This window comes from Enoplosus armatus, chromosome 4, assembly GCF_043641665.1.
Source record: "Enoplosus armatus isolate fEnoArm2 chromosome 4, fEnoArm2.hap1, whole genome shotgun sequence".
Classification (NCBI taxonomy): domain Eukaryota; kingdom Metazoa; phylum Chordata; class Actinopteri; order Centrarchiformes; family Enoplosidae; genus Enoplosus; species Enoplosus armatus.
This window is the reverse complement of record NC_092183.1, coordinates 18,266,433-18,280,753: the sequence shown is the minus strand read 5'-3', so window position 1 is coordinate 18,280,753 and position 14,321 is coordinate 18,266,433. Positions and strand designations below refer to the sequence as shown.

General features: G+C 42.1%; 1 protein-coding gene across 4 annotated transcripts; it reads left to right on the top strand.

Annotated features, from left to right (window-relative positions):
* Positions 1-708: 708 nt before the first annotated feature.
* On the top strand, positions 709-11,429 carry kansl3 (KAT8 regulatory NSL complex subunit 3). Of its 4 annotated transcripts, XM_070904041.1 has the most exons (22): positions 709-845; positions 1,596-1,884; positions 2,035-2,205; positions 2,299-2,389; positions 3,257-3,442; positions 3,544-3,672; positions 3,803-3,919; positions 4,015-4,113; positions 4,668-4,739; positions 4,856-4,930; positions 5,057-5,214; positions 5,341-5,404; positions 5,524-5,712; positions 6,209-6,365; positions 6,721-6,798; positions 7,038-7,217; positions 7,613-7,700; positions 7,923-8,050; positions 8,449-8,555; positions 9,189-9,387; positions 10,291-10,409; positions 11,320-11,429. In XM_070904041.1, the coding sequence occupies exons 2-22, from the start codon at positions 1,673-1,675 to the stop codon at positions 11,323-11,325; spliced, it is 2,625 nt and encodes an 874-aa protein (XP_070760142.1). In that variant the 5' UTR covers positions 709-845; positions 1,596-1,672; the 3' UTR covers positions 11,326-11,429. The 4 variants fall into 4 exon arrangements, with proteins under 4 accessions (XP_070760142.1, XP_070760143.1, XP_070760144.1 ...); XM_070904042.1 differs by lacking the exon at positions 6,721-6,798; XM_070904043.1 differs by lacking the exons at positions 6,721-6,798; positions 10,291-10,409; positions 11,320-11,429 and having other exon boundaries at positions 9,189-10,029.
* Positions 11,430-14,321: the final 2,892 nt, after the last annotated feature.

The following is a 14,321-nucleotide window of genomic DNA, read 5'->3' as shown; positions in this document are numbered from 1 at the left end:
AGAGATAAAGTCATGTCATACATAGTTCAGGTTCATTTTAAGATATGACAAAATATAGTTCCTCGTAGTCATGTTCTCTTAGAAGAATTAGTGGTACTTTTGTGGCGTAAAAATGTCCAAATCTTTTGGTATCATTAGGCATATTAATATGGGATAACATATTTTAGCGTCAAGTGTCACATGACCTGAGGTGACATTCGTCATATATATCAGCTCTGGACTTCCACTGCCTGTTAACATGCACGTCTTTGAACAAACTTATATCAAACTCAAACCTTAAACATAAAAAAATAAAATAAAATAAAATAAAAGATCGAAAATTAAGATCATTCTTTCAATTTCTGGTGTACGAAATCGCCTATAACGCGTGGCTCGTGGCGTAAGATACACATGAGAGGCACAAACTGGGCTATATTTAACATTACCTTTAATTACCTACAAAGGAACTCACTAAACACACCGAATAAGACTATTCACATGCATTAGGTTCATTATTTTATTATTATTATTCAAGGTACCGTGTACTTTTGTAAATGATCCAGACTCTGCTGCAGTCCAGACCATGTTTTGCGTCACTCACTGACGCGCCACAAACTGGGTTGCCAGTTTGGTTAAAACGTAGTCCTGGCTTTCCGACTTGATTTTAGTGCCCTGTAAAAGAGGGGTTTGGATCTCAACATGGCAACACATCACACAACAAAAGGAAATGAGGCTTGTACGCACTAAATACTAGTGTTTTATATAACCCCTAGAATTTACCCAGAATAACGCCCTTCTTCGGCCCTTTTTGGCTCGAAACAAGAGTTTAAACCGACACGACAAACATGGAGTTATAGAGCGAAAAGGTGAGCAGCAGAACGCAGCGATAGCGCCATTCAGATAGCTTTTAGCTTGCTATGCTAACGTTAGCATGCCAGGCCAGCCCACAGTCGTCAGCCCCTTTATAACGTTACAGCTTTAACGTAAATGATAAATATTGACTTAATTGCCAAGTAGAATAGTTTTATATTTATTACCGATGTGTCAATGTTTGGTTTAGAAGTTATATTCAACCTAAAACAGGTCAATGGTGCTATATAAGCTAACAGTATGCAGTACATTGCAATAATGGGTGGTGCTCACTGTAACGTTAGACAAAGCAGCTCTGCACGTCAGATTATGCTAGGACTGTAACTAGCGATTTCCCTTATCAATTAATCTGCCGGTTATTTGCTCGATTAGTCGTTTAGTCGATAAAATTTCAGAATAATATTAAATGTTGTCCATCACCTTCCAAGGTAACATCTTCAAATGTCTTGTTTTGACCATCAGTCCAAAACCCAGAGATATGCAATTTACGTTACTATAGTTAGTATAGTTTAGTAAACCAGCATATGTCCACATTGAAGAAGCTTGAACCTTTTCTTTTTTCTTCTTTTTTCTTCTTTTTTTCTTTAAACAATTATGTAAATGATTAATCATTAATAAGAATTGTTGCCCCTTAACCTTTCAGCTTTCAGATTGTGTTCAACATAATCATAAAAGGATATTAAGTTCCTTAGTGGAAAGCAAAGAGAGGAATTTGTTGATTTTACATCTCAAATAATACATTTCAGCTCCTCTTCGCCAGTTTGGTCTGAATCCACACAAGTTGTTGAGCTCTTCCCGGGGCCCTTTGGGGCCCAGGAAGAAGATGCATCGTGGTGGGGATAAGGATTTCCAGATATCAGCGCGAAAGATGGGCACATCCTTGCTTTTCCAGCTGTCAGCTCATGAGAGAGAGCTGGATTTGGTGTTTCTGGACCACAGCTATGCCAAGCCGTGGAATGCCCACCCAGATGCCAGCAGCGCCCGGCCCACAAGGACGCTGTTTGTTACCCCTCGTCGCCAGCCTGAAGCCTTGTCGTGAGTCAAAAAGCACCTGATCTTAATCTGTAACTGAACTAGATATCAGACTATATCTAGGGATTGTCATCAGCCTCCCACTCTGTTTCTTAGCTCTTGTGACTATTTTTCTGCCTTGCAGTAATTTGATCTTCTTTCCTTTGTCTGCAGAGACTCTGATTCTGTAATAGATGTGGAAACAGTCACACCGACACCTGTTCCTCTGTATGATAATCAGAAAGCTCTGAGTGTGATGAAGGAGTGTGAGCGACATGTTCTGTTTGCTCGTACGGTTGCTGAGAGCCCTCCACCCCCTGACGACTGGGAGGAACATATAAACAAGTAATCAAACATCTGGAGCGATCCACTGTTCATTTATTATCTGCTGTTTTACTTGACACTTGTATGTATTACATTATCATTATTGTGTTTCAGGACTGGATGGTCAGTGGCCCAGAACAAACTGTTCAATAAAGTCCTTAAAGCTCTACAAGCTGAGAGATTAGCCCGCCTGGCCAATGAAAATGTAAGTTGTGCTCATTTTATCTCATTATTTTCCCAAGAAAATTAAATTGAGGACAATGTGTAAGTTCTTCAGCACCATTTGTGAGTGCTGGATTGAAACAATTCAACATTAATTGCTCTCTGAAATCAGTCTGGTAGTTATTACACATTGTATATGTAATGCTTAGTCTAGAGTTGCAACAGTGTGTATGCTTTCCCCCTTGTTTGATAACTAAGACACTGTAAAGCTAAATTTACTGTGCATCAAGGATTGTTTGAACTCTAGTGTGTATATAGCTTACGTCACTTCTCTATTAGATTGTCATTATGGATGTGGATGGTTTTCGTCTGTCATACACCCAACAAATCAATGCAACTATATCTCGAAAGCTGCTGCAAAACAGTGTACTCTGTTGGGAGTAAACATATCATGTTTTTGACACTAAAAGCAGTGTTTGGGTTCGGTCTTGTGACAGACCCTCAAGTGGAGAGAGTGGATCAATAATGAGGTTTTAAAACGGTGACTACACACTACTTTAAAATTGGCAAAAATCGGTATTGTAGCGGTTTTTAACTATTCATTTTTTGGTGAGCATATGGATTCAGGCCAAACGCTAAATGTAAGTGAAATCAAATGGGGAGGTTATCGACAAACCAGCATGTATCATAATTTGAAATGCACCTGCCCAGTTATTTCGAGTTTCGTGAAGTGTCCTGTGAAGTGATAGGTGTGACTAAATCCATTTGTAAATTGACATTGTTGGCATGGCAAAACTTATTTTTGTGTGCTGTGGATTAAATTACAGCATGGCTATGAATAATTTTTATTTCTTCAATTCAAAATGACTGAAGTATCACTGAGTCTATTGTGTGATCTTGTTTCACTTAGGCTTCCAATGAGCCAATTTTGCGGAGGATAGCTGTGGACAAATGTGCCAGGAAGGTGCGGCATGCATTAGCCAGTGTGAACTGGGACTCCAAACTGACGCATTGGTTACACACTACCATGATTGAATCCTTAAGTCTCGCCATGCTTGCTGCTTACCTGGATGTGCTGCAGACTCTCAAAAGCAAGGTATGATGTGTGTACTTGAATGTTCCTGTCAGATGTCTGCACCAGTATCTGCAGGATCTGGGATTCTTGATTAATTTCTATTAATCTTTGTGTCTTTGAAGTTGCCCTTGCTGATTGACAGAATGTTGCTGACGTCTGCAAAGACTGGCGCTCCAAGTGCAGAGGCCCTGTCTCTGCTACTGAAACGGCCCTGGGACCCAGCTGTTGGAGTCCTGTCTCAAAACAAACCAGTAATACTTAACCATTCACTCTCAGTTTGTAATAGAAAGCATCTTCTTAACAACTTTTTGAAAAACTTAATTCTTCATGGATCGTGACAGTTAAAGACCGGATCCCTGTCTGTTTTCTTCATTGTTTCAGACCAAGCTTCCTGGATCCCCACTCATCCTAATTGCACCATCAAGTCCCACCAATCCTGCCCTTGCTACCTCGCGGCGAATGAGATTCTGGCAGTCGCAGCTCTCTTGTTTGGGAAAGGTCTGAAGTCTCGCTCAGTTAAATCTATATGTTACCAAGAATTTGGGTTTTTATTAATCTCAGAAAAGTGCCTGTAACAGCTGTTTTTATATCAGGTCATCCCAGTGCACAGTCATGTGAACAGTGGAGCAAATATTGGCATCACACAGTGCCTAGAGCACATGTTGGGCACTGTGAGGGCCAAGGTCATGGAGGTAAGATGTTTTTATATTGGTACTTTGTTTGGTAACTGTGTGCTGTTTGTGAAATTCATGTAGTAGATTTGTTTTTAATGTGCACAAACAAATAGCATTTTTTGCATGAAAGATGACCATATACTGGCCAAATGATCAAAACAGACTTGCTGAGATGTGTAAAACTTTAAGTAATTTTATATTTATGATAACTCAAGTTGGCTCAAGATAAAGAAGCCTTTATGAAATATTAATTTCTATCTTCTGTCTTTTCTAAGTTTCATACTTTCTTCTTTGGTGTGTATTATTAAAAGATAATGCTCAGTACGTGCACATTAAACCACAAACTGACCTACTAGACATATTGTGTTAGAATTTCTCTTATTAAAATTAATTACACAACATTTTTTCTTGTCTCATCCGCTTCATTTAACTCTCCAGTGATGATAACTGTGAAGGCAAAATGGAAGAAATAGATGCATCTAAAATACAGATTCTGTATTGTTTAATATTTGATGTTGTACACAATGTGTATGCAGCTGTATTGATCAAGTGTTATAAAATCTAACCACCAGGTTCACAGTCACTTCCCCCACAAACCCATTATCCTGGTTGGCTGGAACGCTGGTGCCCTCATTGCTTGTCATGTAAGACTTCTCATCATGTATCATACCGATCTAATGTGAGGCTAAGTGTAAAAAATGCAGATGTCTTTCCTTTCCTTTAAAGCATCATTAGTTAATTAAATACTGATTAATTACAGGTATCCCTTATGGAGTATCTGACTGCTGTGGTGTGTCTCGGCTTCCCGCTGCAAACAGTCAACGGGCCAAGAGGGGTAGGACCTAAGGCTTTATCTTTCAGTGATTTCCTTTTCTATTAATTCATTGTTTCTGCTGAAAAAAATGAACTTTGGCTTCAAGTCAGTAGTTGCAATGAATGTTAATGTGTTACTGGTTTGCAGGATGTGGATGACCCGCTGCTGGACATGAAGACCCCAGTGTTGTTTGTGGTTGGCCAGAACGCTCTGCAGTGCAGCACAGAAGGTATGGAGGAGCTCAGAGAGAAGCTGAGGGCAGACAACAGCATGGTGGTGGTGGGAGGAGCAGACGACAACCTCAGGTGAGTCACAACCTCTGATTGGTGGTTTAAGGAGCAAGAAATCATATTACATCATATTCTTTCTAGTTGAGTGTGACTTTAATATCATTTCATAGTAATAGTAACACTAAATGTCTCCTTTAACAGAATCAATTCAGCAAAGATGAAATCAGAGGGACTGACGCAAACCATGGTGGACCGCTGCATTCAGGTTGGTCCTTGTAACTGTAAATATTAAATTTTCTCTGGAGAGTTTCTCATCATCTGCAGTACCCTTTGAGAATGTCAAAAATGCCTATGTTGGTGTTTTTTCTCATCACTGATCTGTAGGATGAGATTGCTGACTTCTTGTCTGGCGTCCTCACACGGGCAGAGGGCCACGGCCATGGCTCAGGGGAGATGAGGGACCTGGACACAGAGAAGAAGAAAAGGCCTCGACGGGAGCTTCCCTTTGACATGGAGAGAGGACGACCTTCCTCCCCTGCGCTTAGAGTTCCCATCTCACCATCAGGTTCAGAGGTCAGTTAACAGCGGCTACAATGACCATTTTAAAGTGTATTTTAAAGTACTTTAAATAATATTTCTATTTCTACATGGAATAATAATTGAATACACTGCATTTGGGAGGAATATACAGGGCTGGCTGTAACCATGTTCAAATCAAAGTATCGTGTCTGCCCCCTGAAAGTTAATCAGTCATCAGTTGGACACCCCATGTTTTTTTCCGAACCGTCGTTAGCGTAGTTAGCACGCATTAGCTCGGAGGGCTAACTTGGTTTGTTTACTACATTACTGAACGTTGCTGTCACCCTGAACGTCCCGCCGAACCCTGTTCAAAAATCTGGCAGTTCAATAAAGCCAAATCCGATTCGAAAGACAAATTCTGAGTCGGCTACAGCCCTAATCGTGTCTAATGAATATTAAATGAAATAGGTTTACACTGTCTACATGTTCAATGACTGACACTAATGAATCATTACTCTTCTGATGTTTCTCCTCTTCACTGTGTTCTCAGGATCTGTCTAGTGTCTGTAGCAGTCCCACTTCAAGTCCCAAACCCAAGACATCTGGTCTGTCTCCAGCACAGAAGTCCAGTCTGATCACAGCTACGCAGCTCCTCAAGACACACATGCAGCGCTCTGGCACAGTACTCACTCACAAGCAGGCTCAAGGTTAGTTCAACGCTGCACTCATTTCTGAGCGCATGGACGTTCACTTACACGTACGCAGTGATCCTTGGTACCTGTGCGTACACAGCTCTCGCAATCGCCCCGCTTGTTTATGTACACTTGTTACAATGAGTCATTCACCTCAGCTTCTGCTGAATTTTGCAAAAAGCGTGCCAGCTGAGCAGACGGGGTGGTATGTGAGATGGGAAAGTGATTTGCAAATGAAATTTTTAAGAGATTATCACGTCACGACATCTGATGGGGCAAGATGGAACGTGACTGAAATACTCTTCTCTCATCCTCTGTCTCTTCTCTTCCTACAACTTTCCTTTCCGGCTTTTTTTCCAATTCATTCCAGCTCAGTTTGCTGCTTTTATGAAACAAAACATGCTTGTGAGGAAAAATCTTCCTCCTGGCACTCCGCCTTGTATTTTTGGTAAGTGTCTTTCCCTCTTCCTTTCTCTTTCCTCTGTGCCTTTTCACTTCTTTCCTTGTTTCCATTGCCCTTAATTGTATATGAATGTCACATACTAAAATACTGCACTGGCTCCTCACTACACAGCTCTTCATGCTTTGAATTTTACATTTCAATAGCACACATTATATTGCCAAGCACTTTTCAAAGCAGGTTTATATGTGTTTATGTGCGTGCGTTTGTTTGTTTGTGTGGTGCAGTGCCAGTGACCAGTGATCAGATGGAGGGCCTGGACAGAGATGAACTGAGATCCCACGGCAAGAGGAGGCAGACGCCTAGTCCCACGCCAAGCAAAGCCTCCAAGAGAGCCAAGATCAAGGTCACCATTGTTTCCCAAAGCGAGTCAGCAGGGGGCACCATCAACCCTGCTGCGCAGGAAGGTACTAGACCTGCTATCCTGACTTCATTATTTACATGTGGGACATATGGGCTTTCTTTAAACAGTGAGAAAGCTTGCCTGGGCCTTTTCTTTTCCTACGATCAGAGTAAACAGGCACTGTTTTCTTGGGGATTGATAAAATCGGGTAGTGGGCAGACAGGATGGGAAAAAGAGCAGCACCCTTCATACAGATCTCTAGATGGAATGATAATAAGAGAAATGTATTTTTTGCTTGGTAGTGAAAACCATTTATGGTATGAAAAAGTGTGGTACCTGTAATGCACGACTAGCTGGTAATTGTTTCAGCCTTTTTCTAAAAAACGGCCATATGAAGTATCTGTTCTTTTCTCCAAGTTAAATAACCAACTGTCATGATATGATCCTATGTCCATGCAGTGGGTGTCTCTGGGAAGCCCTTAACAGTGACAGTGGGACAGACTGTGGCTGGAGCCAAGGAGCTCTCTGGACTTCTTACAGGCCATCGGTAAGCTAGCTGATCTGCTACACACAGACACATTGAGTGTAGAGCGCTTAAACCCCTAATCATGCCTGCACCCCTGCCCACTCCCACCTTAGTGGACAAAAGTGTGCCTGGTGCAGAGGGATTGATGAGTGGTGTGCTCAGAGTTTGGGAGCTGAGTGATGGCCAAACAGCACTTGCTGGGGTAGCTCCTGAGTAGATTGGTGGTTATGTGTGTCACTGCAGGTCTGGTAGTCTCTCAGAGGTGTCTGGTGCCCTGTCCCCAGGCTCCAGCTCATTCAACAGCGTGCAGCCTTGCATGGTGTCAGGGTCCTCCACACCAGTCCAGGCGCAAGCTCCGGCTACTGCCCAAGGTATCTCTGTCCTGTCCTGCCCTGCACACCTGTTTGCACTCTCAACTGTGCACCTAACCTCAGCACAGTTGCCTAAACACACAGTGCAGTTCTAAACGCTTCGTAGAGTTTGAACACCAGATGAGAACAGTGTGTGAGGACAACACATTTAAGCAAACATCATCATTGATCACCTCTTGCGCCATCACTGTCTGTCACTGTCCCAAACCTTAACCTTTGGACATGACTTTCATATGGTGTGTGTGTGTATGTGAGAGAGAGTGTGTGTCCATCTAGTTTAGGCCTGTGGGGGGACTGGGTGGGAGCAGTTTGTAAAAGAAGTTGTGTTCCTATTTCTTTGGCATTGATTTCACCCAAATTTCAGCTCCATTTTCACTGTCTTTTGTGTTTGTGTCCAGCACCTTCCGCCAGCAGTCTGTTACAAGGCCTAAGTTTCAGTCTTCAGGAGATCGTCACCAAAACTCCTAGCTTGCCCTCCACAGCAGCCAACACAGGCAGCACCCAGGTACCTTTGGTTCTATGGTTACATTACATAAAGGTTTGAACGACCACAATGGACGTTTTGCTTGTTTAAAGTATAGTCAAGGACTTATGTATACTATACTGACAATGCAAGTATGCATAGTTTTGTGGTTAATTGGCTAAAACACCTGTAAATAGTGTGTATAAATGAACTGTAACCCTAACCCTAACCGGTTAAAACAGAGGAGTTCATTTCTTGCCTTTTATGTTGACCAGTGTTGTATACAAAAAAATGTATCCAGGTATGCTAGTAGGATTTTTTCACATTACCAGATTCACACACAAATATATAGCCCACTCAGTTGCCAGTTTATTAGGTCCACCTAAAACTACAACTACAGACCTGCAATAAATACTACCCTCATGAAGGTTGTAATGTTTTAGAGGCATTGATTTTTGAGGTTGTAGTTTGTGGTGCTGTTGAATTGTCTTGTATTATAATGAGAGTGGTTTTAAATATTTTGTCCACCCTGTTTATATCAATGTGTTGTACATAAAGCAGGACATTGTGAGAGCGAATGGAAGTAAAATATTAAATTCGTCCTCAGTCTGTTGTTGTGTACATGTCTGTCTAAACCTTACAGTATTTGTTTGTCTTCTTCTTCTCCACCCTCAGGCGGTTTGTGGCAAGCCCCAGGGTCAGGTCCTGAGCTCCGTCGGTACCAGCAGCAGTACTCTGCTCCGGGCGGTGCCTGTGGTCACCACAGGAGGAGTCGCTAAAACCACCGCCATCCACCAGCTGCTCACCAATGGCGGGCTGGCCAAACTTGCCAGCAGCTTGCCTGGCTTGGCGCACATCACCAATCAGACCGCTGGTATGTCTCGAGCTGCCAAAACGCGACGGCCACGTTGAATGCCAGGGTTCATTCATCCTTTGTTTTGGAAACAGTAGTTCAAGACGTCTGTAGGCCAGGGAGGGTTGCCGCAGTAGAGGACAGCCCTGTCGACGTGTGTGTAGATAGTTTGCCTGGAAGAACCTGACTGCTATAAGGTTTTCGCGGTCAGATGTGCAGCTATACAGCATCAGAGGGCAGATCAGCGGCGAACGGCATGTTTTGTTTCCATGTTGAGAAAGAGCCATTTGGGAAATGTAAGATCAAAATTCCCAGCTTATGCTTGACACATAATGTTCATGTAGAAATGGATGCAAATGTAAAATATAAATGTGTGAAACCAATGTTGGTAAAGTTGACCAAATTTAATAAGATACCCAAAAGCGCAATCCAGGCTGCTTTTGTATGTCAGATTTGTTTGTTAGAGCTATCATTTCATATTTGTTTAATTTGTCTGCCTCTTCATGTAGTAACATTTTGTAAACCCTTCCATTCAATCACCGGCTTATGATAAGTATGAATGCTGACCTCTTTCAGAGACGTGTTGAAAAGCAATAAAATTAGCACATGGCAATTACCCAAGCTCTGTTCCTGTTGTTACAATAAAGACTGGAATCAAACTCACGTTTTCATTGCTGTGTGAAGCAGTTGTATTTCTCACCCTCCTCACTTGACTAAAACTTCTCATTATGTTCATTGTCCAACATCCTGCTGTTGTTTTAATTTGCTAACCTACCCACAATGCATAAAGGTCAATCTGATGACTTCCATTACAACATGTTTGACAATTTTTGTGGCAAAGTCGAATGCTCAAGTGCGTTTTAGTATATTCTGGGGATTAGCATGTCTAGCTTTTAGTGCTGAGTAGTTTTGTTTGTGTGTCAGTAGGGCAGAAAGCCCCCACTTCGATAACGGTGACCCTTCGAGGAGCACAGCCAAGTAGAGTGGGATCTCTCAGCCAAGCTGGTGAGCTTGTGATGCCGGCTCGCACCCATGAGCCCAAGGTGTGTCTCATTTAAGCATCTAATGGCCCTCGGTGTAGGCACATTTTACTTGGAGCTCTTCATTTGGCTAATTATTATCTCTAATGTGGTAGCACGTGTTGGCTTCTTGTTGATTCATGCAACGTCTGCCTTTTCTGCTTTCACACTGCCCACATTTTCATCCAAACAACGCAAGGAAATGTATCCTTTTGAGCAGCTTATGAATATCTTCGCTGCTATGGCAACCACAACGCCATGAAATATTTTTGCAGACCATAACTATTTTTTTGTGGTGATAAAGAATTAAATAATGAATAATTAATAACCTGCCCTAAATAGTAATCCTTCACCCAATTGATCTTTGCATCCTGGTAGCTTAATGTGCATTTTAAGGTACACACAGATTAGCAATTAATGCAGCAATTAATAAGTGTATAAACAAAGGCACAATGTTTCTTATTGTTTGAAATGACGCTGACTAGAAGGTTCAAGTGTGCACAACCGCTTTTACTTTGTGATTTAAGACCTTGTTTTATAGAACAGATGCCCCCTTATTTTAGAGTCACAAGTATTTTGACAAATAAGTGAAGTTAAGTAGTCGTTTCATATTTTGACACAATCGTAATAGAGAATTACAGAAAAACCTGGCATGACTGCAGAGTGAAAACGACTTCCTCAGCTAAGTGTTATCTTAATCTAAATAGGAGGCTTTGTAGAAAAGGGAGCTGCGCTTCTGAAAATGTGCACCTGATATGGCTGAAAATATCCTCACATTATTACTGAAGATACTGTACGCACTCAGTCAGTTCTAGAGCCAAAGAAGTAAATGTCAAACATTTCTTTGTCCTTAAGACTTTAACATAAATAGGTTTATTATTACATTTTCTTTTCTGGACTGTGAGGTCATTCATTTCACTCTGCCCTTTTACAGCAGTGAAAATCTCGGCTCACGGTTTCCATGAGACACACCTGATGTAAGCTGGTGCTGTGCCAGAGGTATCTGGGAGCCAGCCACAGCCTGCTGATGAGACTGCACAGTCCCTGCCATGATGAGCACACCACCCCACAACATGCAGCACACCTGCCTCACATCCTCCAGAGAGATGGATGGAAAAGGCCAGGCAGCCACTGTCGGCTGTGGCTGAGCCGCTGCCACGCTTAACCTCTATGTACAGATGGATTGCACTGACTCTACTAATACTGCAGTGGTGGTCTTCATGCTACACTCTGTGCTCTCTTCTTACACCTATAACTTTAATTAGCAAATTCTGACAGCCAGATGTGCAACATGTCACATGTTATCATCTAGGGAGAGGAAATGATATCATGTGAGGATAAACTGCAACCTGCCTGGACTGTGATAATGCCACTGTACAGCCTGCAAAGGGACAGATGTGCAACTCTCGATGCTGACCGTACACCCACATCTCAACTAGAAATGTATTTTTTATTCTTTAATCTTTAACTTTTTATGCGTGTATATTAAGTTGAAATCCTTTTGTCATTATCTCATTTATCATAGGCCAAGACAAGTATGATTAGCAGGAATGTCAGCTTGTGTGTGGAGCATTTTGATGTCTGGACATTATCATTGTAATTATATTCACATCATTACAGTGTTTCGACTTCATCATATGATAGGCCTAAAATATGAGAAGAACTAGGTGTCATGCTAATTAAATGTCCGTATTGGTCAGACTCATGCGATTGCTGAAGCTACAGTATGTTGTCAAAGATGCCTGGCGTTGACTGTGCACCTGTGCAACGCTCACTTTGAATAATATACACTATGCACTCACAAAGCTGCAATACATGAACGGGTCATGTCTGTCTGTATTTATGATAAACAGTACATGTGTTTCCTCTATAACCTCATGTTCCATGGTCTAAACTACTGTATAAGGCAATATTTCCCATCTGCAGTGTGTCATCACTTCACTGTATACAAACTTCTTGTTTGAAATTGCCACAGTAAATAAATAAACAGATTTGCTGAAGACACTCGCCTGTGTTCCCTGTTTGCTAATGTAAATATTTGGTCCTGTGTGTTCAACACTTGTAGCATTGAGCAACTCCTCTTATTCAAAATATAATGAAGACACTCACTTTCATGCGAGATAGTTATACTGCCGTGTTTACAGCAGCAGCATAAATACAGCCCACTCATCTCAGCAGACATCCTGTCTTAAATTCCACACATAGGCAGCAGTCAGATGAGATAAAGTGAGGAGTGTGTGTCTCTTCTCTGTTATATAAGCCAGGCTTTGTATGTAATAGGGAGGGACTGGCTAACTGATGCCAGTCAGAACAACAGAGCTGCTGGCGTCGCCTCCCATCATCATCAGCAGAGGATATTCAAGCAATCCATCCGAGGTCTCCACCGCATATTAATGGCAAGAAATTAGCAATAGAGAAGAAATTGAGTGAATACCTTAATTTCTCTCCTTTCTGAATAAATGTTTTGGTTGTTATTTACTTTCAGATTAAAATTAGATAGGAGCCTAAAAGTAAGACCTTGAGCTTTAACTCTGATATGTAATATACACAGTGCAATGTTGATGCCAGTAACATATTTTACTTTCCTAGTAGGATTGTCCTTTACATTAACATTAAGCTGGAACTAACTGTACATAGAATATATTTATACTCACAGGTACAGGTAGATAATAAAAAATTGATAATAGTCCATATACTTTACAGTATGTATGGAGGCCTACATCTCTTCACACACAGATATTTATCAAGAGAGTCTGTAATATAATAGATGTGATTAATTCATGTTGTAAATAAATGTAGGTTTTAAGTCCACTGCCAGGGAAGTCCCTGTTCCGATTAATACTATTAATAAAACCAAACTCAGACTATCATGACACACACCGACCTTGTATGTTTATTTACGGTTGACTTACGGTCTTCGTGTAATGTTCCATAAATCACCAACAGGTGGCGCTCTACTCACTTCAATTTGCTCGTGACTCCTTCTAGACGTGAGTAAAGCCTATTCCACAGAGGTCAAGCTCAGTGTGTGTGCGTGTGTGTGTGTGTGTGTGTGTGTGTGTGTGTGCGCGCGCGCGCGTGGAAGCACGAGTGGGCGGCTGGAGTCGAGTGCGCACGTGTGAATTATAGTGCGTGCGTAAATGGTGCGCGTTTCTGCTAGGCAGTCTCGTGAGCTCGCGTGTGTCAAAAGGAAAACATGAAAGCGACGGAGGGATTATTTTGAGTGCACACAAGTTTAATTAAACTGTAAAAAAAAAAAAAAAAAAAGCCTCAAATGTGTCGTGTAAGTACAGCTTCATCTGAACTTTCGCATTTTCCGCACTTTTATAGACAACATGAGAGCCTGAACTGAACGCCGAGGGGCCCTTTTATTAAACAAGCTCCTGCCCCAGGGAGCTAAATATGATGATATCTTTACTTCGCTCGATTTAATATTGAATTTAGGTGTATAGCTATAAACAGAGGAGTGTGGAGACCGCAGAGGGGAAGCTACCACCACAATTCATTCTTCACAGAGAGATAACATCTAGTGAACCACATTGTAGTCCCTCATAGGCTCTTCAAGGACCCCTGATGGACCGACAGGGGAGCAGTGGAAACGCGCAGGGGCATCGGCGAATGAGAGGGCATTTTCGCCGCCCCTGTGGAGCTGCCATACCATCAAAGTTTCTCAGGCAGTCCTCTGCGCGAGCCCGCAGCTCCGGCTGGAGGAGAGAGAAATCACTGCCCCCAGAGCCAAGAAGACACCGGAGAGAGGCTGGACTTAAAACCCGCCCTCCGGAGGGATCTCGTTTCCCCCAAAAACCTCCCATTTTCTCTCTCTCTCTCTCTCTCTCTCTCTCTCTCTCACTCTCTCTCTCTCTCTCTCTCTTTCCCTCTGCCCCTCTCTCCCTTTACCTTTATCCCTCGCCTTTCGCCGTTTCCCCCACCACAATA